Here is a 24,023-nt window from a genome sequence, read left to right on the forward strand (position 1 = left end):
GCATCCTGAGACTGTACACTAAGCGGAAGGAAGGAGGCCGAGGATTAGTGAGCGTCAGAGCCACTATCCAGGATGAAACAAGATCCATGAATACATCAGGAAGATGGCCACGAGTGATGACATGCTTAGTGAACACCTAAGGCAGCAGAAACCAGAGGAACAAGGGAAGGACGAGCAGGAACCTTCATGGAAGGACAAGCCTCACTATCCAGGATGACACAACAAGGATCCATGAATACATCAGGAAGATGGCCCTGAGTGATGACATGCTTAGTGAACACCTCAGGCAGCAGAAACCAGAGGAACAAGGGAAGGACGAGCAGGAACCTTCATGGAAGGACAAGCCTCACTATCCAGGATGACACAACAAGGATCCATGAATACATCAGGAAGATGGCCCTGAGTGATGACATGCTTAGTGAACACCTCAGGCAGCAGAAACCAGAGGAACAAGGGAAGGACGAGCAGGAACCTTCATGGAAGGACAAGCCTCACTATCCAGGATGACACAACAAGGATCCATGAATACATCAGGAAGATGGCCCTGAGTGATGACATGCTTAGTGAACACCTCAGGCAGCAGAAACCAGAGGAACAAGGGAAGGACGAGCAGGAACCTTCATGGAAGGACAAGCCTCACTATCCAGGATGACACAACAAGGATCCATGAATACATCAGGAAGATGGCCCTGAGTGATGACATGCTTAGTGAACACCTCAGGCAGCAGAAACCAGAGGAACAAGGGAAGGACGAGCAGGAACCTTCATGGAAGGACAAGCCTCACTATCCAGGATGACACAACAAGGATCCATGAATACATCAGGAAGATGGCCCTGAGTGATGACATGCTTAGTGAACACCTCAGGCAGCAGAAACCAGAGGAACAAGGGAAGGACGAGCAGGAACCTTCATGGAAGGACAAGCCTCACTATCCAGGATGACACAACAAGGATCCATGAATACATCAGGAAGATGGCCCTGAGTGATGACATGCTTAGTGAACACCTCAGGCAGCAGAAACCAGAGGAACAAGGGAAGGACTAAATATTAAAAGAAAAAACAAATAGCTGAAGTCACACTCTGAAGATCTGACTGACAGTCGACTGACAAAATCTGTAGCCAAGTGCAGCCCTATTTTCTTTATTACCTTGTGAAGTAGTAGGTGACCACAGCTCCAGCGATGGTCATCTGCTGGAAGGCAAGAATGAACTCACTGATCCAGATGAGACCCACAACGTGATACCACACCAAGTACTGAAGAGGTCCTTGCATATGATATTCAACCATATTTGTAGAGTTGTTCTTTACTGGAGTCCCTGTGAGGGAAATACAAGTGTGAGTTAGCCCTTCTAAATTTCCCTGATATTTTTAAACATCCTACCTGCAAACAAGTTCAATAAAGTGGGCACGGCTAGCTTTTACTTTTAATTGATGTACAGTATGACCGTATGCAACAACTTAGTTGTCGACCACTGCTCTGTCACTATGCATACTCTTGACACTCTTCTACACAGCTATATATACAAATAGAAATAGATTGGGAAAGCTTGGAAAAATAAACAACCCCCCCAGTGAACGTGAAGAAAGAAAATGTGATTATTCAGTTGCACTGGCCTGCTGTTTTCATTACTACTTTGTTGGAATTAAAAATCAGCTGTATAAAAGAGAAGTGGGAGATGAATAAAGAAGGGGTTCTTTGACTCAGTCCACCCACATCACGAGACTGGAACAAGTTTTCAAATGTGGGAGTTTAGTCATGCCATGAAACCAAGACAAAATGCCACAAGTAACAAACCTAATATTCTCCTTGTTTGGCAAATGGTATCACTGAGACATCTGATAGTGTGTACTGCACTGACATTCAAAACATGTCTGGAGCAAGTATACACCAACAAAAGCATTCTGAATTGCAAATGCAGTTCTGAATCTGACAAACATTCCCATAACCCACACCGATGAACTTCCAGTACTGGAATTTTCCCACCAGGCTTCGTCCTAACCTGCAGTCCCGAGGAAGAGAAGCACAGCGATCCAGTAGACCCAGAACAGCATGAGGCAGAGGAAGGTCCAGAAAGGCTGAAGGGCCAACAGGGGAAGATGGATGAACACTTTACCAGCCACATGGAACAGGGAGATGGTGAGGGCCACACGCTTCCTCATGAAGAACATCACCAGCAGGAGAACTACCTGTAGCGTTACACAATGACCAGTGATCTAATGAAATCACTAAAATGAGCAGATAGTTGGGATTTACATTTAAATGCAAGGACCTTTCATGTCACACCAGGAAACAGCTGTATAATTTAACCTTCCTATCCAACAATGTCTAAATTCCACAGGCTGTTTTTTTTAAGTATAAAATTGGTGTATTTTATGTACTTTGTGAAACTATGAAAAACACCTATTACTCTAGTGATATATAGGATACACACTAAAGCCAAATACATGCACACATTAGAGTGTGGATACCCAAACTGAGCCCAATGGGATTCTTCCAAGGGTTTGGGCTGGGTTCGGACAGAAATTTGGTAATCATGTTCGGGTCTGGGTTGGGTTCTGACATATAGGTCATGCTTTAGGCTAGACAGCTGAAGCACCCAAATGTCTGCTTTGTTTAATGATAAGGGGAAAAACATTGTACAAACTCAATTGTGCTGGGCTCAAACATTATATATTATAAGCTTGTCGGGTTCTGACAGAAATATGAAGCCAGATCCGTGCTCTAGAACACGTACAATACGTGCACACTCAGACATACCGTAAAAACTGTAGCACCAATCGCAGACACAAGCAGGGCCTTTACATTGTCGGAGGCCACTTCTTTCCCAAATACAGATGTTTTGTTTAAAAGCATTCCTGTGGTCAGCGTACAGCCACCAGAGAACACCAGTCCCACCTGCAAAAGACCAGAGTATAAGAGTCCTGTACCGTTGTGTCGCATCAGCATAATGTAACTGAGAGTGCCACTACTATATTTAAAAATATCTAAATGAATTAGGTGGGTAGGTAAGAGAGAACATGTACAGTATGTTGCTTCTGAAAGTTACCTATTGAGCCGATGACTACCAGGATTGTTAGAATCCACACCAGTAGTTTGGAGATGTAACGAATGACGACCATCATGATTAAGGACAGAACTGCATTAGAGAAAAAACACAGTGCATCATATGAGTCTATCAAACATCACTAACATTGGAAACAGTAGCATCAAGCTGCAAACAACTTCTGGTTTTATGGTAACATAAATAAGACTTTAAAAAATGCAATACATCTAAAAATATGAGGGGCTGTGCTTCATTTAAACAGCAAAACATGAAGATGTGAAAGACAAAAGGAAGATATATCCTGTTATAAATCATGTAGTCTTGATTTATTACACACCCAAAACAGGCAGAAAAAACTGTTTTTATGAAAGATGTTTGTAACTGACAGTCTTTTATGATGTACCAATGGGAGGAGTTACAACAGACCTTGAATTAATGCCTGGAGGCCAAGCTTCAGTAGATACAATGGCTCTAAGCACTCAGCCATTTCCTGCCATTATTCTGACAAAATAATTTCCCTTTAGTTGTCTTCCTACTGAATCCTCTTGAGCAATTAGAGTTGTGCAGTGGGAGCAGCAGAAAAAAGGCAGCAGCAGTATACCTAAAAAAAGTATCTACATGCATACAGACAGGTGGCAAATTAATGAAGAAAAAAATGTAATAAATGAGTGGTCTCTTCCAGGATGACAGTGCCCCATTCAAAAGACATGAGGGGTCACTGAATGGTTTGATGAGTAGGAAAACGATGTGAATTATATGCTGCAGCCTTCACAGTCACCAGAGCTTAACCTAGTTGAACGATTCTGGACCAACGTGTCAGACAGCATCTCCACCACCATCATCAAAACACCAAATGAGGGAATATCTTTTGGAAGAACGGTGTTCATCCCTCCAGTCGAGTTCAGAGCCTTGTAGAATCGATGCCAAGGTGCACTGAAGCTCTTCTGGTGGCCTGACACCTTACTGAGACCTTATATTTGCCACCCGTGTGTATATTATAGCACTTGATTACATCTAGCCTACCTAGAGCCAAAACACAAAGGCCCATGATGATCTCCTTGCTGGCCATCACCCCAGCGATGACCCGGCGCAGCACAGTGTTGTCACTGACAAATGTGATGAATGCCTGGGCAAATTCAACATAGCAGCCAATATCCACAGGAACACAGCGGTGGAAAACCGGAACAGCCTTACTGCAAACATGAAAAAGATGAAGAACAATATATACAGTCATGTGAAAAAATTAGGACACCCTTTGAAAGCATGTGCATTTTGTAACATGTTTTAATATATGGTTATTTAATCTCAATTTTAACAATACAGAGAGATTAAAGTAATACAACTAAACAAGTAAAACTGAAGAAAAGTCTTTTCAAGATCTTCTGTAAATGTAATTCTACAAAAATGCCTATTCCAACTGAGGAAAAAGTTAGCACACCCTAGCCCCTAATAGCTAGTGTTACCTCCTTTGGCTGAAATAACTGCAGTGAGACGGTTCTTGTAGCCATCTAATAGTCTCTGACATCGGTCTGAGGGAATTTTATCCCACTCCTCAATGCAGAATTGTTTCAGCTGTGAGATGTTTGAGGGGTTTCTTGCATGTACAGCCCTTTTCAAGTCACCCCACAGCATCTCAATGGGATTCAGGTCTGGACTTTGACTCTGCCATTCCAGGACTCTCCATTTCTTCTTTTTCAGCCAGTCTTTGGTTGATTTACTAGTATGTTTTGGGTCATTGTCATGTTGCATGGTCCAGTTCCGCTTCAGCTTTAATTTTCTAACCGATGGTCTCACATGTTCTTCAAGCACCTTCTGATACACAGTAGAATTCATGGTGGATTCTATGATGGTGAGCTGACCAGGTCCTGCTGCAGCAAAGCAGCCCCAAACCATGACACTTCCACCTCCATGCTTCACAGTTGGTATGAGGTTCTTTTCCTGGAATGCTGTGTTTGGTTTATGCCAAACATGTCCTCTGCTCTGGTGTCCAAATAATTCAATTTTGGACTCATCTGTCCAACGAACATTATTCCAGAAGTCCTGGTCTTTGTCAACATTCTCTCTGGCAAATGTCAGTCTGGCCTTGATGTTTCTCTTAGAGAGCAAAGGTTTCCTCCTTGCACGCCTCCCATGCAAGTTAAACTTGTGCAGTCTCTTTCTGATTGTAGAGGCATGCACTTCTACATCAACAGTAGCCAGAGCCTGCTGTAGGTCTCGAGATGACATTTTAGGGTTTTTGGAGACCTCTTTTAGCATCTTGCGGTCTGCTCTTGGTGTGAACTTGCTGGGGCGACCAGACCTGGGCATGTTGGCAGTTGTTTTGAAAGCCCTCCACTTGTAGACTATCTTCCGGACAGTGGAATGGCTGATTTCAAAATCTTTTGAGATCTTTTTAAATCCTTTACCAGACTCATAGGCTGCTACAATGTTTTTTCTGAAGGCCTCTGACAGCTCTTTTGCTCTCACCATGGTGCTCACTCTCACTTCAACAGTCAGGAGCACACCAAACTAAATGTTTGAGGTTTAGATGGGGCAAGCCTCATTCAAAATGCTGAGTAACGATCTACTAATTATGTGCACCTGGTGTGATATACCTGTGTGTGATTTGAGCCATTTTAAGAGGGCATACATGTGAGGGTGTGCTAACTTTTTCCTCAGTTGGAATAGGCATTTTTGTAGAATTACATTTACAGAAGATCTTGAAAAGACTTTTCTTCAGTTTTACTTGTTTAGTTGTATTACTTTAATCTCTCTGTATTGTTAAAATTGAGATTAAATAACCATATATTAAAACATGTTACAAAATACACATGCTTTCAAAGGGTGTCCTAATTTTTTCACATGACTGTATATATCTTTATTTTTAAAAAGCAGTCCTTAAAGCAGAGGACTACAGTGTGAACTATGGCAAACTACATTGATTTATGTTATTTATTTGTCCCTTTAGGCCCTGGAATGTGTATAACTGCAAGCAGTACAGTATTGTTTGTTTTAGTGTTAACCAGGCAGAACAATGACTAACTGATTGAACTGTATACCTCAAAATACCTGTAAAAACTATTTTCTAATGCCAGGAATAGCATATAGCCCTCTATAAAAACCAGACATTAATGTCTCTGATCATTTGTTGCCCTGGTTTAAACACATTGCACTGACATCAGCTGCACCATACCCTTGAGAAGCCCTTACTGGATGTAGCTTTTCACAGGAAATAACAATGCTGAAGTAAGTCTCCTGGTTTAGAGTTAAGAGTTTGTTAAAAGCTAAAGGACATCCTTAATTACCTTGGCAGAACAGGGAGTTTGGGACATTTCGTGTTTCTTTCTGAATGGCTTGTGTATCTTGTAGCAGAAATATCATAGGAGCAGAGGAAAGAGCCTAACAACATGAAAACAAAAATTTAGATTACATGTTCAGGGTCATTAACATACTTTTAAGACCGGCAAAAAATAATAATAGCATTCAGTGTATATCCCATTTATGTCCTACATCTTTTACAGACACTCTTAGTTACAAGAGACCACCTTTTTCCAAAAATATCTTTCACTTGAGCAGTTTTCTCACCATTATTCAAAGCAAACTTCTTTAAATCGTCATATGTCTGAAGCTCAGTAGCAGGACACTTGGAGACGCACAAGGCAATGGAGTTAATCTTCCTGTTAATGAGGTCAAGGTTGCAAGGGTCTAGAAAGAAAACATACCTGGTAGGAAGAAAAATTGGAATTTCAGATTTATTAACTGTTCAGTACAGTGCGCTGCCACACCCTCCCCCTAAAATAAGAAACAAGTAAATAATATCAGTATCTTTACTTTTGCTAAGCCAGCTGGGACTGTTCAGTCTGGGCAGAAAATGAAAATGGTGGCATTTTCAACCCTGTCACACAGATCCTTCTTTGTAGCAGAAACGCCTTTTATTCAAAGCCTCCACGGGCAATCTGCCCATCAATAAAGCATGACCCATTGTTTCAGTAAAACTGGGCCTGCAGGCCACATGCAGATGGAACACCACACACCCAAAAGCATGAAGATAACCAGACTTCTTACATAAATTATGGCAAGAAGAGAATTTATGACAGTTCTCTCAGGATGATAACAATAATATATTAACTTAGATGTTCATAAAATTACATATAGGGACATAGTGTATGCTCTTAAAACTGTGCAGTCCACAGTTACAACGTATGAAGAACTTGAGCAGCAGAAGAGTCAGTGTAGTTCTGGGTTGGTGACATCTGACAGAAAGTTTCTCTGAGCTCAAATTAAAACTTGAAGACATACACGAATGGCCATGATTTGTGACATCACACAATAAAAAGAAATGTGATATGCAGGATCTTAAGTTAAACTGGGTGTATTATTCAAAGCAGAGTAATTTAAGTGTCTTTATGAAAGGACTGGAAGGGTTCTTTTAAGTAGGTCATAGTCTGGACAGCTCAGTCTTACCAACTATAGTATGTACCCCACAGCATGAGATGTAAACACTGAAGTGTTTACAATGCAGTTGTTTGCTTCAACTTAGATTAGGATCATGATTTAACTCTTGCATGCACACATGTAATGCTGAACGGCTTCTAGCATGCTCAAACAGAGCTTCTACTGTGCCGCCAACACTCAAACACAGAGGGTAAAAGACGTCAACATCTACTTTGTAATGTACTCAATCAGTTACTACATGCTCAGTTTGTGATCTAATCAGGAAAACAGCAAATGAAACTACTTGAGATAGCAGGGTTTGATGCATCATATACAATGTGTCTTATTCTAAAATAACGTTTCATTCAAAAAAAGAGTCATCAGATATAAATAGATCACTATGTCACTTGTTAAATTATTGCTATGAAATCCGACTAACTTATTTTCTGTCATGTCCCGGCCGCTGAGGGGTACTCCGGTGACCTCAGTGTTGGTCTGGCCGCAGGTGTTGCCATAACTGTCATATCCTGAGATAAGCCTGGAGGCAGCTCCTGTGGCGATGGGATAGCCACAAATACATGCCTGCACATGACACAAATGAGATAATGTAAACTATCTGCATGAAATATAAGGACAGCAGCTGAAACAGTCTAGTCCAACAGTCCTGCAATAAACCCAAACATCATGAAGGTTATAAAGCTCAGGTTTTGATGAGACTCAATCAGGATAAAGGTGCTGACTCAACTTTATAATTGATCTGAGGACTGTAGTTTGAGGTACTGCTGAACTGAATTGTATTATATTTGTGTTACAGTATACTATGTCACGCTGAATAGGGCTATAACCCAATACGATTCAAGAACACCACAAACCACATCCTCCGTCTAAAGTTGTATCCAGTGCTGAAAGAAGTAGTCAGATTGTTTACTTAAGTAAAAGTATTAATACCACAGTGTAAAAATACTGTTACAAGTGATCAAATAAAAATGGGTAAAAAAAAATACAATACTTTCTCTAAAATCTAATGAAGTCAAAATATGAAACAGCAGAAAATAAAAAGACTTAATAAAGGTTAGCAGTTTGCAAAGGACCATTCACTGATCCCTCTTTCTAACTTTATCTCAGTTTCAGTGTGGACTATGAGGATATAAAAGGCAGACATTCATAAATGCTCACACTTCATATGTTATTAGATGCACCTAGTAAAAACTAATGTAGTCTAATACAACAGTCGTGCAATAAATTATCTCTTCACAAAGGTAATAAGATTGAAAGCTACAGATTGTGGTGCTGTTCGATTCTATTCTGGCAAAGTAACAGAGTGTAATGCAAAACAACTCAAATGTTACCCTCATTGGAAACCAACACATTAAATAGCTACACAGCATGCTCGAGCATTACTGTTAAGTTTGATAAACACCGACCTAAAACTGTTTTAACCGAAACTTAACATTTCGAGTTGAAAGCAGGGCTGGTGTATCGGACTACGTTTAGCGATAACCCGAGTCAAGACTTACCATTCCAATACAAAACAGTGTGAATATAATGAGCCATGGGATGTCCGTACAGCTGCGCTCCTCCAGCGGTTTCCAATCACGTTTACTCTGCCAAGGCATAAATTATTACAAGGATTGGTTACTCTTTATTCTGTTTTTGTTGAGACTGCCGTGCAGTAGCTACATGTGGCACCGAAATCAGCTAACAAAGTAGCTACTGTGTTGTTGTTGTTGTTGTTGTTACAAAAAAAAAAGACTGCTTGAGCGTAAGAAGTGACGTTAACGTTGCACACGACGTGAAAAGCTCGTCTGCTGCTCGGTTTTCAAGTTTTAAAGTAGCTATAACTTCCATCATGTGTTTTTACGATAGCTAACTTACCTCTGTGCTGTTACAACATCCCATTGTGAATAACAACACAACTTCAGCTAAACGTAAACAAAACCTTAAGTGTCCTTTTCTTTGGTTAAACTTTTTAGCGCATTCTTTTCCTTTTCCCTTTCCCTTTCCCTTTCCCTTTCTTCTTCTTCTTCTTCTTCTTTTTCCTTTTCCCTTTCCCTTTCTTTTTCTTCTTCTTCTTCTTCTTTGTGTAACAAGAACAGAAATATATTGTTTTATCCTTTTTTACGCCCTCTTCACTTCACTGGTAAACGCCCATTAGGTATCTATATGTCTACAGTTAAAGTTGCAGGTAAACGCGGAAGAAGAGAAAATTGTTATGCTGTATTCACGGTCTATCGAAAATCCAAGTGATCGCGCAGAGAAACAAACCAGAGGCAACAATAGTTGTCTTTATTAAAAAAAAAAAACAGCCTTCATGAAAGCTCTCTTTTTCATTCTCACTTTTGTTTCTTTTTTGTTGCTTTGCACCTTTTGCTTTCCTTCTTTGGAGTGGCTGGTGAAATAAATCAAAAAGTGTTGTCGACAGAAGTCACTCACTTTATTAAGTGGTAGAATAATACGCATAAGTCAATTTTGACTTTTTTCTTTAAACAATAGAAGGGTTCTTGGTAATGAACAAGCATCATCTAGCCAATGGGAGGGCTTATGTTGAAGCATTCATAGTGATGCCACTAAAACATGGAAACTTTCTAAGGAATTACATGGGAATATTGGGAACCTATAGCTCATCAGATGTTTTATAAGTGACACATGATTTTTGTAATTATGAGGGTAGACTGATGTGCAATATACTGACTCAATACATAAGAGAAAAAACACATTTAGACAGCCTACATCTACAGACAAACTGTATTCTTCAATATGAAGACAGCATTATCTGTAGACAGCACTAAGGTCTAGAAAAACAATCTTGTACATGTACAACATGAAAATCAACTGAAACTCACCGCAAATTGTGCTGTTGCTGTTTTAGTTCAAATCCTCACTCAATGCTCGAACGTTACAAAGGGCCCTGAATGCAGCATAGCAGTCTGCATGCAGGCTACATTAGATTAGGGCACTTGTAGAATTTGGCGCCGTTTGCTGGAGTAATGAAGTATCTGTCTTGTAACCGTGAAGAATTTTGGATGGCCAAAGTTGTGACAGGGCTCCTTGTGGCAGAAAAAAAAAGATTATAAAAGTACGGCTAATGCGTAATTGACTAAAATGGACTGAATTCAACAGAAGCCAGAGGTGAGCAAAAAGGTTCAAAAACGGACTCTACACAGGTCACGAGAGTTTGTGGAGCAGCTGCTTATTATAAGATCCTCTTATTTTTTTGTGCATGAACAGTCTGCTCATTCATTTTCTTTATTTTTCAACATATTAATGACTAACAATGCACTCAATGACATAAAAGATTATAATATAAATAAAAACCAACAGACCAGCTGCTTGTTTATCTAAAGGAGTAGCAGCTCAAAAAGATTTTGTCGCCCCCAGCAGGCTGTATTATGTTATTGCAATCGTTTCTTTCATCAAATGCAAATTTATTGATCGATTACAGGCAGTCCAAGGGAGCCTTCTGTCGGCGGACTACAGGATATGATCTTGCTCACAGACACTTGGGTGGGCATACCTATTGACAGAGAGTGCTGCAGCATCCCCACTCACTGTGCAATTGCATGTGGTAAGAGCTTCCTAGAGAGGGACATATTTACAATATCAAGCAAGAGGTAGTTATTTATGTTCTCAGGCAAATCTTGTTTCTGTGTTGCATCTGTATTTCTGTCTGTCCCCTTCATATAAATCATGATTTCTGCATAGGAACAATGTATGCCCTGATACCTTTAATCTGTGTTCTTTGGCAATAGCCTGCTATGGACACACTATACACACAGCGCTGTCATAAAAGGGCAGAGAACATAATCAGGGATCCACGCCACCCAGCTCACTCTCTGCTCAGACACAAAAACTGCACCTACAGCCACAGGCACAGCAGGACAGACATTATCATCACACACAGAACAAGACTTTACAACAGCTTTTACCCTGCCACAGTAAGACTGATGGCAAATACGAAAATTTGAGAAATGTGAGAATATATGTGCAATAACCCCACACTATCTCACCAAGCGTAATGACATATCCAACTCCACCATGTGAATTACTAAGTGCGATGGTGGAGGGAAATACTATTACCCTATTTTTGTGTATTATGTTTTAATACTTTGTCGCCCTTATGTGACTTTTTTATTTTAAGACTAAGTGTTTTTTTCTTTTGACTCCTTACCTGACTACAAAGGACAGCTGCACAAGAATTCCTATATGCCTAGACTGTCTGTTTATGCATAAATGGCAAATAAAAATCTTGAATCCTTGAATAGCCATTGGTCAGGCAACCTATTTATACCTCCACACCGGTGATAGCTGCAGCCGCAGTTGTCCTTCCGTTCGTACGGCCTAATTCTTCAAATTTGGCTCATGTGTCCACTTGGACTCAGTAATGAACTGATTAGAGTTTGGTGGTCAAAGATCAAGGTCAGTGACCTCACATCTGTCCAGTACCTGTGAATTTGACTGGTTGGCGGAGACATGCAACCGATTATTCTATTTAAAAAAATACAAGCCATGTGTCCTAACCAGATTCAGATATTTGAAACAGCATCTTTCACATGGAGTTATCACCCCCTATCTGCTGTTTTCCAAGAGGCTTCTTCTCTTCATAGTGAAAGTTTCCTGCAGACTACTCTTCCTGAGTGGGATGTAAAGTCAAACACTTTTCTGAAGAAGAGGTAGCACGTCTTCCCCCCGCTGCTCTATAAACGTTTGTACTGCACTACATGGAAAACCCGAAGAGACTGTAAATATTTAACTGTGGCGGCCTTCTCCACTTTTGACTCTGTGAAGGTACAGAACGTACTACAGTGGAGTGAGTTCAGAGATGTATCCCAGACAGCCTTATTCCTCATAATACCTCTTATTGTGTCAATATGTATTAAAAGCAGAACTAAAAGTAAAAGAATATAGATAGATCTTGCAGGACCAGAGCATACGACGAGTAGCTGTATATGAATGTACGTATGTATCTGAGAGAATGAGGGCAGGTGTTGGGAGGTTACATTTGGAGCCAATATGCAAACGAACACGGAGTGAAAACATAACTGTTGATCAAATGATGAATCAGCTCCTGGCCCCTCATCTCCTGACTCTTGGTCTCAAGTATTTCCCAGTGATGCTGCTGTGGCAACAGTGTCCTAGGACAACACACTTTCCTGGACCTCTCTTGGAGGAGTTCGTGCCAGTACAGCATATGTTCAGCAGTATCCAGGGTGGGGGGGTGTGGTACGTCACTGCCCTGGCTCTCACAGGGACTGGTCTGAGCTCAAGAATTATTCATCATAAACAACAAGACTAGAGGACAAATGTTATGTCTTTGTCCTCATATGGTTTCAAGATTGAAGTCATTAGAAAATGTCAAGTTTTGGAGGATGTGATAAATTCTAAAAGGCAAATATCTTGGAGTCTCTACATGGTGTGTGATCTTATTCTTTTGTTTGTTTTTTGCCAAGATGGGTGGATGTGGTGAATGACTCATTTTTCAATTTCACAATAGGTTCTTTGTGAATCATTTTACCTTTGTTAAAACAAACAGTGCCTATTTCAAGATGAGCCTCTGAAATCAAATCCTGACAGCTGCTTTCTCATTTATGTGCATAGCTCAAGAAAAGTACTGTAGTTTTATGTTGGCTAAATCAGCACATAACTGAATTTAAGTTTTGATATAAAAAAAAATATCAGAAATGAGCAAAACTAAGTCTCTGCCACTTCTTGTATACAATATGGCCACATTTTGTAATATCAGCTTGTGAAACATTTGCCACATTTATGGATAATGCATATGTTTATGTAGATACGACTCTGTGCATTCCTTCCTGCATTTTAAGACTACAAAAGTGTGAGAATGTGCCCAGGTGCAGGTGGTTATAGGGTTATGGGCCATATGTTTAAAGTACAATAATGGTTTCCTGCTGTAGCCACACTACCTTGGTCATGCCTGAGCTATGGGTGCTGGGGTGTGGTTAGTATGAGGATGGGTGATCACCTGGGAATACCAGGGAGCTGTTGCTACATCCAGCCAGGTCTAGCAGCATGTGCCAGGTCCCAAGCCTGGAATGGCTGCAGGATGAAGGTCATCTGGTTTAAAACCTGTGCCAAATCACATACTGTATATGGATTGTAGTGATCTGCTGTGGTGAACCCCAAAAACTGGGGAGCAGCTGAAGGAGGAAGAAGAAGACGTAAATGCAAACCTGCTCCCATGTGCTTTGACCATTATAGGACCGTTTGAGATCCAGGTAAATTGTCTGAGCAGAACATAGACTGCATTTACTTGTACAATGTATCCCTATCTTTAACATAGTGGAAAAAAAGGCAGTTTGATTTGGAAGGAAAGTCAGCTCAAGTCACTTTTATTTATAGAGCTCAAATTACAAATCACAAAGCGACGTCAAAGCGGTTTACAATTTGTGCTCTATTCTTAAATCCTGGAGTTGAAAACTCACCCCAACAAACCTGTGGACAAGCATGTAATAGATGACAATAGCCAAATTACAATATGGAGAAACATAATGACAATGTTAGGTAGATAGACGGTAAATATATATCAAGAATATGAATCCAGGAAGATGTCAGTCAGCATCCAGGTGCCACCAATACAGGACCTGGGCCACACAACTTTCTCTGGACTACAAAAACCTGGAAACAGGACAGGCTACACATCACACACACAAAACTCAAAGATAGCATTAATATATAAGCAAGAAGGCAAGAGGTGAGCGGAGAGTCTCCTGGATGGCTAAGATCTAGATTCAAGATGTCTGGATTAAGACCAAAGGGATCAAGAGAGAGAGGGAGAGAGGCGAGAGAACGTTTGTGGTAGCTTTGGTCAGAGGTTTTGCTTATTCCTGCTTGTCTAGGATGAGGTCACCATTAAAGATACAGTGTTCTTAATAATGGGAATTTTCCGCTGCTTAAAGTGTCTTAGATTTTGTGTTACTTATTTGTGTTACATGCATAATTGCACAATGACTCTGCTGCACATGCTGCTTCCATGCAGCATACATTCTGTTATATCCTTATATATATTTTTATTATATTGCTACATCTGTTGCTGCTTAAAGTGCCTTAGATTTTGTGTTATCAACTTTTTATTTCATTTGTATTTTATGGCATTCATGTGGACAGCAAAGTAAGAATTTCATTGTACAGGGAAACACGTTTCCTAACTGTGCATATGACAAAATAAACACTTTGAACTTTGAATGTAAGTTTCCATTTCATGGCATCATCAAGGTCTTGTTTAGAATAGATTGTTTATCTTTAGTAACCTATTTTCATTAGTGTACTTAATATGTACACTGATGCAAGTTTTTTTTAGAGCAGCATAAGAATTTATCCAATTATAAAAGCATTAACATGCTTGCATGCAACACAAAAATGGGATATTCCAGATGCCTGTTAGCACGACATTGATGTTTTGATTATATAATGTATAGTTAAAATATCTAAAGCCTTGGTGTATAATGAAGTTCATTCCCTCTGAACAGTCCTGATAGTTTAGTATTTACATATTTAAATTTGCTGATGTGAAGTATTTTGTATATAGAGTAGTCATCCTTAATGTAGTCAGTGATGACTGCTAGTGACTGCCAAAATGGCAGTGTGACACTATTAGTCATCCAAGTTGTTTAACAACGTGACGGTACTAAAAACACAAAATGCAGGTGGTACATAGTGAGTACACACTGATGGACTTTCTCACTGTGTGACACAGTATTTTTCAGTTATCCTAAAAATATAAGGCCCAGATGATACAAGTCTGTATTATCTCTCTCTCCCTTTCTCTCTATCTCTCTCTCTCTCTCTCTCACACACACACACACACACACACACACTGAGTCATAGACAAATACAATCCTACACACGTTGTATCATACACACACATACTCATAGAAGCCCGTTCTCAAGAAGATTAGACTATTTCAGCCTGTATCCTCGATAACTTGTGCTTCCTTTTTCCCACGGTAACAGGCACACTATACTATATGACCAGTGCCCTAGAGCCCCCTTGGTGTCTCCCATGATGACTTCTTTTGTTTAGAACAACAGAAGCAAAGCAAATCAAAATCAACAAATAATTAGACTTCCTTTTTATTTATTTTTTTATTAAAAAAGCCAGCATAGCACTAACCTGGCCTTTATCATGGTCTTAGGTTGCATCATCTACAGTGGGATGTTTCATTCAAGAACACTGTGATTGCTCAAGCTTTCATCCAGGCCTCAGGCAATGCTATTTCAATTGGGATGACTCAAGGCTTTTGAAAAGGAGTTGTTAACCACAGGGCATAGCGAGTGACAGCAAAGGATTGCACCAGTCTCGGTGTGGTTAGTTGAAGTTATTTTTAGCTCTTCAGATGAGATTCTGGCATTTAGTTTAGCTTTCTTCTCAGTGTGAGTGAACCCAAGATCTGTTTTTTCAGCATCACATAACTACTAGGCAAATACAGTAGCAAACAATTGTTTAAAGAGGCCTTAGGATGAGTGAAACAAAGTTTTCTCAAAGCAGTCTTTGTATATGCAAGGACTCAAAGTGACTCAGTTATGAGGAAAACATTTGGTTTTTTTCTCAGTAAACGTCACCTACATTTTCCTACGTGGGCAAACACTGAATTGCCCATGAATTAGACCGGTTTATTTTTCCAATAATAAACTATCTCAGTAAGGAATGTGAGCCTATTTCCTTTGGGCCCTCACTGCTCCACTTAAGAAGTTGAGGGGTTGAACAGTGGGGAATTATAGGGTGAATCATGAATAGGTCTTTCTTTCCATGTATGTGACTGCTCTAGACATGTGACCAGTGATGCTGCATGCTTACTGTATGAGAATGGTCATGCTCATCCTCTGTGGTGTGAGACTTAGATAGTGTCTAGTTTGTAACTATCACTCTTAAGAGCAAATAAATATTCCCAAAGCTGTATAAATTTACACAGATGTCAAAATAGAATATACTGCACTGAGATTTAATTGTTTTTAGCCATGCTAACAGCATGACGCTAGGGATGGAAATGTCAAATGATCAAGCAGTCAGTTGGTCTACCACTTTGACTCAGACTGAAATATTCAACAATTAGATGGATTGCTATGAATTTTTGTTATTTGTGGTCCCAAGAGGATGAATCCTACAGATTTTTGTGATTCTCCAACTTTTCCAGAGGTTGACTTTTGTGATTTGGAGGTGGAATTTCTCAAATATTGGATGGATTGCTGTAACATTTGATACACAAATTTAGGATGAAGTATAATTACTTTTTTCCTCTAGTGCCACCATCAAATTCTTATTTTCTCCAGTACGGTGGTTTACTTTGTGTTTAGACACCCACACCCAGCTTAGATGGAGGACATGGTAAACATTTTACCTGCTAGCATTGTCATTGTTAGCATATTAGTATGCTTGCTGTTAGCTCAAAGCACCACATGACTGTAAAGTCATCTTGTCTTGTTCAAGCTACATTTTGTTTTAATGTTCCAATTTTTGTGCTTGTGTTCTATTGTAGGTTGTACACAACCACACATAAGGAGACTTTGCTGACGGGCATCCAAGCTCACACATGCTGTTGATTGAACATGTGTTTGCAGAACGTCACTGATGAATCACATTTTGATGTGGACCAGTTGCCATTGCTCGTGCAGGATGATCTGATTGGCAGAGGGAGCAGGCCTGCTCTTTTAAATTATAGGCTTGTGTTGGATGTCCACAAGAGGTAATGAGTGGATAGCCTGAGTCACGCTGTGTGTCGGCCTCTGCACTTCAATCAACGGCCATATCCACTGTGACTGAAAAGATCTGTATTTTGTTATGCTGTGCCCGGCATAACCACAGAGCGCATCATGTGACGTGCCCCAGAGGAGTCTTGTTGAACTTGGATCCTTCCCCTTGAGTATGGCCATCTGTGTCCCTGGAGAGTCAACAGTGACAGCAGTGCACAGTTTCCCAGCAAGGCTCCTAAGAAAAGATTCAACCAGAGTCTCATCTCACATCTGGATGACCCAGAAGTTAGAGGTCGGGGTTGTCATGGCAGTTGGAGGGGGCTTAATTCCAGTTCGCTCTTGTGCTTAGGTTGTCTGTGTTGCTTGGACACATTGCTCTTTTAGTGCAACTAACTTTGTTGACCAGAATTGCATTCATACATTTGGTCACATGAGTGAAAGTAGTTGGCATAACTTTAGGGGATTACTCGGGTAACACAAAGGAGAATATTAAAAGAGGTGTTATTGCCAGAGTGGTGTTAGTGTTGTTTTGGGGTTAGAGTTTTAACATTTGTTTTAAATGTTCTTAGTCACATCAAGTGTAAAAATGTCTGGCCTTGCCTTTTCTACTGAGCACTGCTGATAAATGACTATATTAGGAAATGAATTACTGGTATTTGGGTCCTTAAACATTTCCATTTGGTCTCCTATTAAAACAAGAGTATTAGGGAGACAGCACTTTTAAAGTTGTCCCTATTGTCATAGAACTTTTTTTTCAGTGATCATATTTATATTTTTCAGATATTTTTAAAGAATATTTGGAACAATACATTCTAAAAGTATATCTGTAAAGATATCTTGTATTTTTTCATTAGTGGCAGCGTGTTTGGTTAAGAATGCTTGTAGAATTACAAGATGACAAATTTACAAAAAAAAAAGCATGCCTCAGATATAACTGCCAAAACATTAGAGCAATCTTTCTTGGCCCACCACCAGAGGTCTTACGAGGCAGCCTGTCTGTTTCTAATCTAAACCAACGGGTGGGAGCCTTGCCCAGCTGAGTGAAAGAGCAAGCTAAGGAAGAACGAAGACTAAGTTCACTGAGAAGAGGAAAGAGTCAAATTTTCCTGAGAGAAGAAGTCGGGAGGAAGTTTCTAAAATAGTGAGAAGAAAACGTACATTACAGGAGGGTGGAGTGAACAAATGTGTGTAGCATACTGGATAAGTTGTGAGACGGGGGATGGGGCTCCTAGGATGTGACTCAAGACTCCCTGTCAAAATCAGCCGGGAGGGGACCTGATGAGAAACGGGTTTGAACGGAGGAGAGCAGGGGTGGAGTGGGGGAAAGAAAACCCAGCCCCTATTACACCACCCTGACTCTTTGGCATTCAGCGTCAGCAAAAACCCTAATGTGATCAAGATGGAAGTTGTGGACTTTTTACTGTTCCCCGGCTGTCTGCCTGTCTTTGGAGGCTCCACTGCCTTTCCGGCAGTTTTACAGCGAAGATACTGACTGGAGTCCAGAAAATGGCTTGCAGAAACCTAAACTAAGGACTGCTTACAAAATAAGCCGTATGTCATGTCACTTGGGAAGAGGTGGATTCAGATTACCCAAACGTGCACGGATAGTTTTTGGTGGATGAATGAAAAGGCAACTTGCAAAACATCTCTGGATACGTGTACTCAAAGCAAATACTGGATCTGCAACCTAATTTTTGGATTATTACATGATGTTTAATGACAAAATATACAGCTACTGGATTAATAATAGAAACTGGAAATATTACTAGAAGTAATCATTTTTACTCCAGCATGAGATATTTGAAAAACGCCTTTGGTTCGAGGATAAGTTAAAGGAGCAACTGCTTTAAGGCTATTTTTCTAACTTTACTTAACTAATAATCAGGTGCAGGTTCATGCCAGAGGGTGCACATGGCAGTCGGTCCCATCCAGCTCCACTTCTGAGGATACAAAAGGTGAAAAAGTGAAGAACAACACCTGTCTCACAAATTAGGTGTTATTTTTGCTTAACATGATTAGAAATATTGAAATTGTATGATATATAACTTGATTGTAGTTTCCAGTCACTTCCTGTAAAATACCGTAAACATATCGAGGATTTCTTATAAACTGTATATCTTTAGCCTATATATCTATGCTTCTATCATGATGTCTTTTTAAATATAGCCGATGTTCAGCTTGAATTGAGTGCATCCTGCTGCTGAGTCCTTGTGTTTCTTTGCTTTTGTACATTTGGACTTACATGTGATAGGACTCGCTGTGTGTTTTATGATAACGTTGAATTTCAGAGAACTTTTTACGTACACTTTCCACCTTGCTCAGGAAGAAAATGGTGCATTTTCCTTGTAGTATAATCCATTAACTTTAAATTTGGCTCACACTCAACAATAGAAATCACTTCTTTCCACAAGAAGACAGTGTTTCCGACTATCCAACCTTCATCAGTGTTTCATAGTGCAACTGCTTCTTTTAAACACTTCATACAGGTGAAACCTCTTGAGTTAATTAGCCTGCACCTGGCTTAGTAATCATGACTGATTAAAACTCTGTATCTTAATGCTTTAAATGAAGAATGTAATCCAACAATTTTTCTATAAATACAGAATGTTTGGGTTGCTGAGCTCAGATATCCACCACTTTATGAATGACCACATGCCTGATGTTTGCAATGCATGCCTGAACCTAAATATATATATTTTTTAATCCATATTTTTTTATATAAGCCTGTGGAAACGCTGACTGTATCTTGTACATGTATGACATTGGTGCCTTTTTGATGCAACTAAATTAGAAAGCCCATTATTTGGCATTTCATAGGTTTGAAACACATTGTCACCTTTACCTTCTAAAAACTCAGCTTGCTTCACTCATGATCACTCGACTAGGTGCAGGCTAATTAACTCGATGGTTTACCTGCATGCAGTTTAAAGAAGGTGTTGTAGTGTGAGACTGTAATATCGATGAAGGCTGAAACTGATCAGTTTTCTTTCAGAATAAAGTGATTTCTTGTCACTGAGTGCGATCCTCATTTACAGTTATTGAATTTCTGGGACTCACCTGTTCAGGGACACTCACTGACATTGCAGTTTTAGTCATTTTAGTTACACCTTTCTTGTTTTTGTGGGTGCATGGGTATTTAACAACCCACTGATTTTTTTCCAACCAGTTTTGCACAGTTAAATTTAATCTGTATTGAAGGTTTGTGGTGTAGCAAATGACAATCTGGTTTGGTTACAGTGCATTGTGTAAAGATGTTAAACAGTAAACAAGGGTCACCTACATTTATCTTGAAGTTTTAGAATCTAGGTGGCTTTGTTGGCTTTGTACCTGTAAGTTTATTAATAGTTAAGGCAAAAAATAAAAAAGATTATTTCCAAAAAAGTGTCATTCAAGGTAGTTACCATGCTCTAATGTAAAATTTGCAACAGCCCTATTTTAAAGAATCAGTTTATGTTGTTAAATTAGTTTAACAGAGGTTCCTGTAATCTCACAGTGTACAGACCCATCTAATATACTTTCCAAGGGGCTGTTATTGCAATTTAATCCCCCCCCCTTTTGAACTTGAACTCATTGTTTCCCAGCTGTTTCCTTGAAAAGTGAAACATTATTTACCTAAATTGTCATCTGCACATACACATCCTGTAAACTCATAATTTGGGAACACTGACTGTTTCTTATTCTCATCTCTTTTCTCAGTTGCAGCAGATGTGGGATAGCATTGGCTGTCCACCATGCCCGTAGCCATACGAAAAAGAAGTTGGGAGGAGCATGTGACTCACCCTTCAGGATTACGGTACAGCTATGATGATCTTGATCTTGTTTGTTGCCATGGGGTTGACAGTGAATGGCCTTGGACGGGAACTGGGGCTTCCAAATCAAGTCGACGGACAAGGTGTGCCTCAATGCCAGAGGGCTGCCATCAATTACCCACAGAGAACTTGGCTCAGACACTTCAAGTGAAAGGTTTTTTGGGGAATGATGATACTGATGCAGAACATTTGAAGCTAATGGAAGACAATGAAAAAGTTCCACTGGATTTGCAGGAGGAGTCAGTTCATAGTCCCAGTGTGCCGGGGAATACTGACATTTCTCAAAGGGTCTCTGAATCAGAGCATCTCCAAACCGCAATTATGGAGAATTGTGGAGAGTTTCACTGTGACTCAAACAGTGGGATGTCCAGTGCAAATATTTCCTGTGCAACTGATAGCAGCAGTCACAGTGAGAAAACTATCAGTGGTGAAGGTAAAGTTGGCACAGAGAGTAGATGCAGTCACGACATCTGCAATAACAGTAATATCTTTAAAAATCCACATATGTCTCGTGAAGAGCAACAATGCATCTCTATTTCTTCAAACAATGGGCTTCTACTGTCTGAATCTGCTGGTGAACAGCCTGGCAAGCTTCCAGATCATCAGGAAACAAAGGAGAGCCATACAGAGAGTTACAGCAGACCTCCTGAAATCTCTGAGGCCACAGTAAACCGCTCCTCTGCTGCTGAACAGGAACCTCAAACTGACCTCCCAGATAAAGAATTAAAGACTTCCGTGTCTGACCATACCGGTGCATGTGTAACCTTACCTGTCGGTGCGCTGCACAGTTCAGTGATGGAGGGCAGTGATCTGATGTCTCCGGCCAAGAAAACACTGGAACTGGCTGTGACTTCAGTGGTAGACGGAGAATGTGACAAAGGAGTAACTGAAAACCGGAGCACAGATGCTGTTGGAAAATTGGATGGATTAAATGACCTAGAAATTCTAAATGACAATATAGGACCTAATCACCACTCAGGAGGTATTCAAGGAGGAGAGCAATATCATTATGACTGCAGTGAGGTACTGGATCAGGCTCATGGTGGTGAAATACACCACCAGGCTTTGCTGCAACAGCATAATGTTGAAATGACAGGGATGAATGAGCCACAGGGAGAGGAAAGTCCTCAAGCAGAAAGTAGCCAGAAAGCATCTGATATTTGTTTGAACGGTCAGTGTTGCTCAATGACAATTAACAGCAGTGTATCATCTGAACAAGTGGATACCGGACGTTCAGAAGAAGACCACACACAGACAAACATTACTCAGTGTGCAGACCAGTATGTGGAAATGACGACCTCCCTAAGTCAACCGATGGAAGGCGTGGATCAAAGGTCAGTGTCCAAAGACTTGTCTTGTTGTGAAGATGAAACTATAGTTCAGCTGGAAACTAGCTGTTCAAAACTGGATGCTATCCCAGAGGTCAGCCACGTTAAGCCAGATGACACCCCAGTACTGGATCCTCAAAAGATCATTGCCTCAGACTGCAACCAAAATCCAGCTGTTCAGCAGTCCCATATGACTGATAAGTATGCATCTACTAAACAACACACCCAAAGGCTTCTGTCACGCTCTGCAGAGGTCACTAATGAGCTCTCACCAGAGGAACTCCATGGCAACCAAGCCTCTGGTCATTACTTCAATGAATCACCTGTCTCTGAGGTGGCAGATGGTCAGAGGGAACACCACACTCCAAGAGTCACAGTCTCTGCAATGGAGGAAACACATGAGCCAGCGCACACAGTTATTTACAGCGGCACACACCTGGGAACAAGTGAGCCCGGAGAGCTTAAAGAGGACAGCGTGGTCAAAGTGCGCATGAGAAAGGTAAGGCCAGATATGATAAAGGACTGATGCAGTGTAACATAATATTACTTGAGAATAGTTCTGTTTGTGTAGTAACTGTGGCTCTGGCACTTCAGCACCTCAGATTATTTTTTAAATAAACATTTATAAAGTGGCCACAAATAATTTCTGACCCACATTCTGGCAAACATCTTGGAAAACAGTGACTTCACTCTCACATACTTATAGATTTGCGAGTGGGGGGGATCTGGGAAATGTTTTTCTCTTTCTCAACTGCTCATTGCAAAACAAGGTTCTACTGTATAAGGGCATAGAGACTATGAACGTAGAGGAGGATGGCTCAAGTCATCTGTGGTGGTAACGGCTTCATCTGCTTTCTTTGGCATATACTGTGTGTTGTACTATTTACACACTAGCCAGAATGATTGTCATTTACAGTAAAGTGCCAAAAACTTAATAAACAGTTTATGGATTTGGAATCAATGGAACAAAGCAAAGGCCAAAAAAAGACAGTATTTATTCGCTATTAGATGCTGCAGGGCTAAATTACAATTACTTAAAAAAATGACAGGCTGTAAACATCAGGGCTTAGTTCTGTTACTGATTAGTCACTGTGATTTGTATGTTGTTGTTGTTGTCTATCAGAATACAATAAACAAGATAATCAGTTATTTTCTGAGGTTTTGCATTCCTGTGATGTGATATCATGAACAGTGTGGTGCAATGGATTGTGCAACACGACAGTCAATAGTGTTGTTGTTCATTGTGCAGGATATTTGTGATGCCCTGGGATTATTTATTTTAAGAATATGCCGCATGATGATGACTTGTGACACTGTTTTGGTCATATTCAGTCATGAAATGTGATTTTAACTTGCTCTAGTATAGTTTTAGCATGGAAGCTCTGCATGTTTTGTTGATAATACAGATTATCACAACCCCCTAACAACACAGTCAAACAAATGCCTTGTAACCTTGAATGGAAGTAATCAGCTATGATGCTGAGAGATCCACATACGCAGCCAGTCACAATATTGGCATGATGCATTGAATGTCTGTTTTGTTCTCTATTCTCCTGAAATCTGTATGAGTTGTGTAATCCTAGAGACTGTTCGTTATTGTTATTGCATTATTTCAGTATAAATTATGTGCTTGCATGGAATCTTTAGAGGTCCTCTTAGTCATGACCGGTGTTGACATTATTCTCATCATCTGCCAAAAACGAGAGCTCACAGTCTAGTGTGG

The 24,023-nt window shown here is 40.2% G+C and overlaps 2 protein-coding genes and 1 long non-coding RNA gene across 5 annotated transcripts in view; 2 read left to right on the top strand and 1 right to left on the bottom strand.

Moving 5' to 3' along the window:
* LOC109961421 (choline transporter-like protein 1) overlaps nt 1–9,473 on the bottom strand; it is a 12,092-nt gene extending 2,619 nt beyond the window's left edge. Inside the window, 11 exon segments of the mRNA XM_020602202.1 lie at nt 1,149–1,317; nt 2,002–2,188; nt 2,760–2,823; nt 2,825–2,897; nt 3,049–3,138; nt 4,069–4,238; nt 6,330–6,423; nt 6,610–6,746; nt 7,898–8,040; nt 8,976–9,062; nt 9,334–9,473. Coding sequence (XP_020457858.1) covers nt 1,149–1,317; nt 2,002–2,188; nt 2,760–2,823; nt 2,825–2,897; nt 3,049–3,138; nt 4,069–4,238; nt 6,330–6,423; nt 6,610–6,746; nt 7,898–8,040; nt 8,976–9,062; nt 9,334–9,357 — 1,238 coding nt within the window. The 5' untranslated portion in view covers nt 9,358–9,473.
* A 929-nt stretch (nt 9,474–10,402) lies between these two features.
* LOC109961419 (uncharacterized) lies at nt 10,403–17,784 on the top strand. The gene is made up of 3 exons (XR_002275130.1): nt 10,403–10,587; nt 10,901–11,023; nt 16,950–17,784. It is a non-coding gene; the product is annotated as an uncharacterized LOC109961419 (long non-coding RNA).
* A 436-nt stretch (nt 17,785–18,220) lies between these two features.
* Nucleotides 18,221–24,023, top strand: part of dlc1 (DLC1 Rho GTPase activating protein) — a 69,050-nt gene continuing 63,247 nt past the window's right edge. The window contains exons 1-2 of one of the 3 annotated variants that reach the window (XM_020602015.1): nt 18,221–19,118; nt 20,860–22,799. In XM_020602015.1, coding sequence (XP_020457671.1) covers nt 20,895–22,799 — 1,905 coding nt within the window. In that variant the 5' untranslated portion in view covers nt 18,221–19,118; nt 20,860–20,894. The remainder of the gene's footprint in view (nt 19,119–20,859; nt 22,800–24,023) is intronic. The other 2 variants (XM_020602013.1, XM_020602014.1) reach the window with 2 other exon arrangements.

The sequence above is a fragment of the Monopterus albus genome, unplaced genomic scaffold (assembly GCF_001952655.1).
Source record: "Monopterus albus unplaced genomic scaffold, M_albus_1.0 scaffold54.1, whole genome shotgun sequence".
In the NCBI taxonomy this organism is placed as follows: domain Eukaryota; kingdom Metazoa; phylum Chordata; class Actinopteri; order Synbranchiformes; family Synbranchidae; genus Monopterus; species Monopterus albus.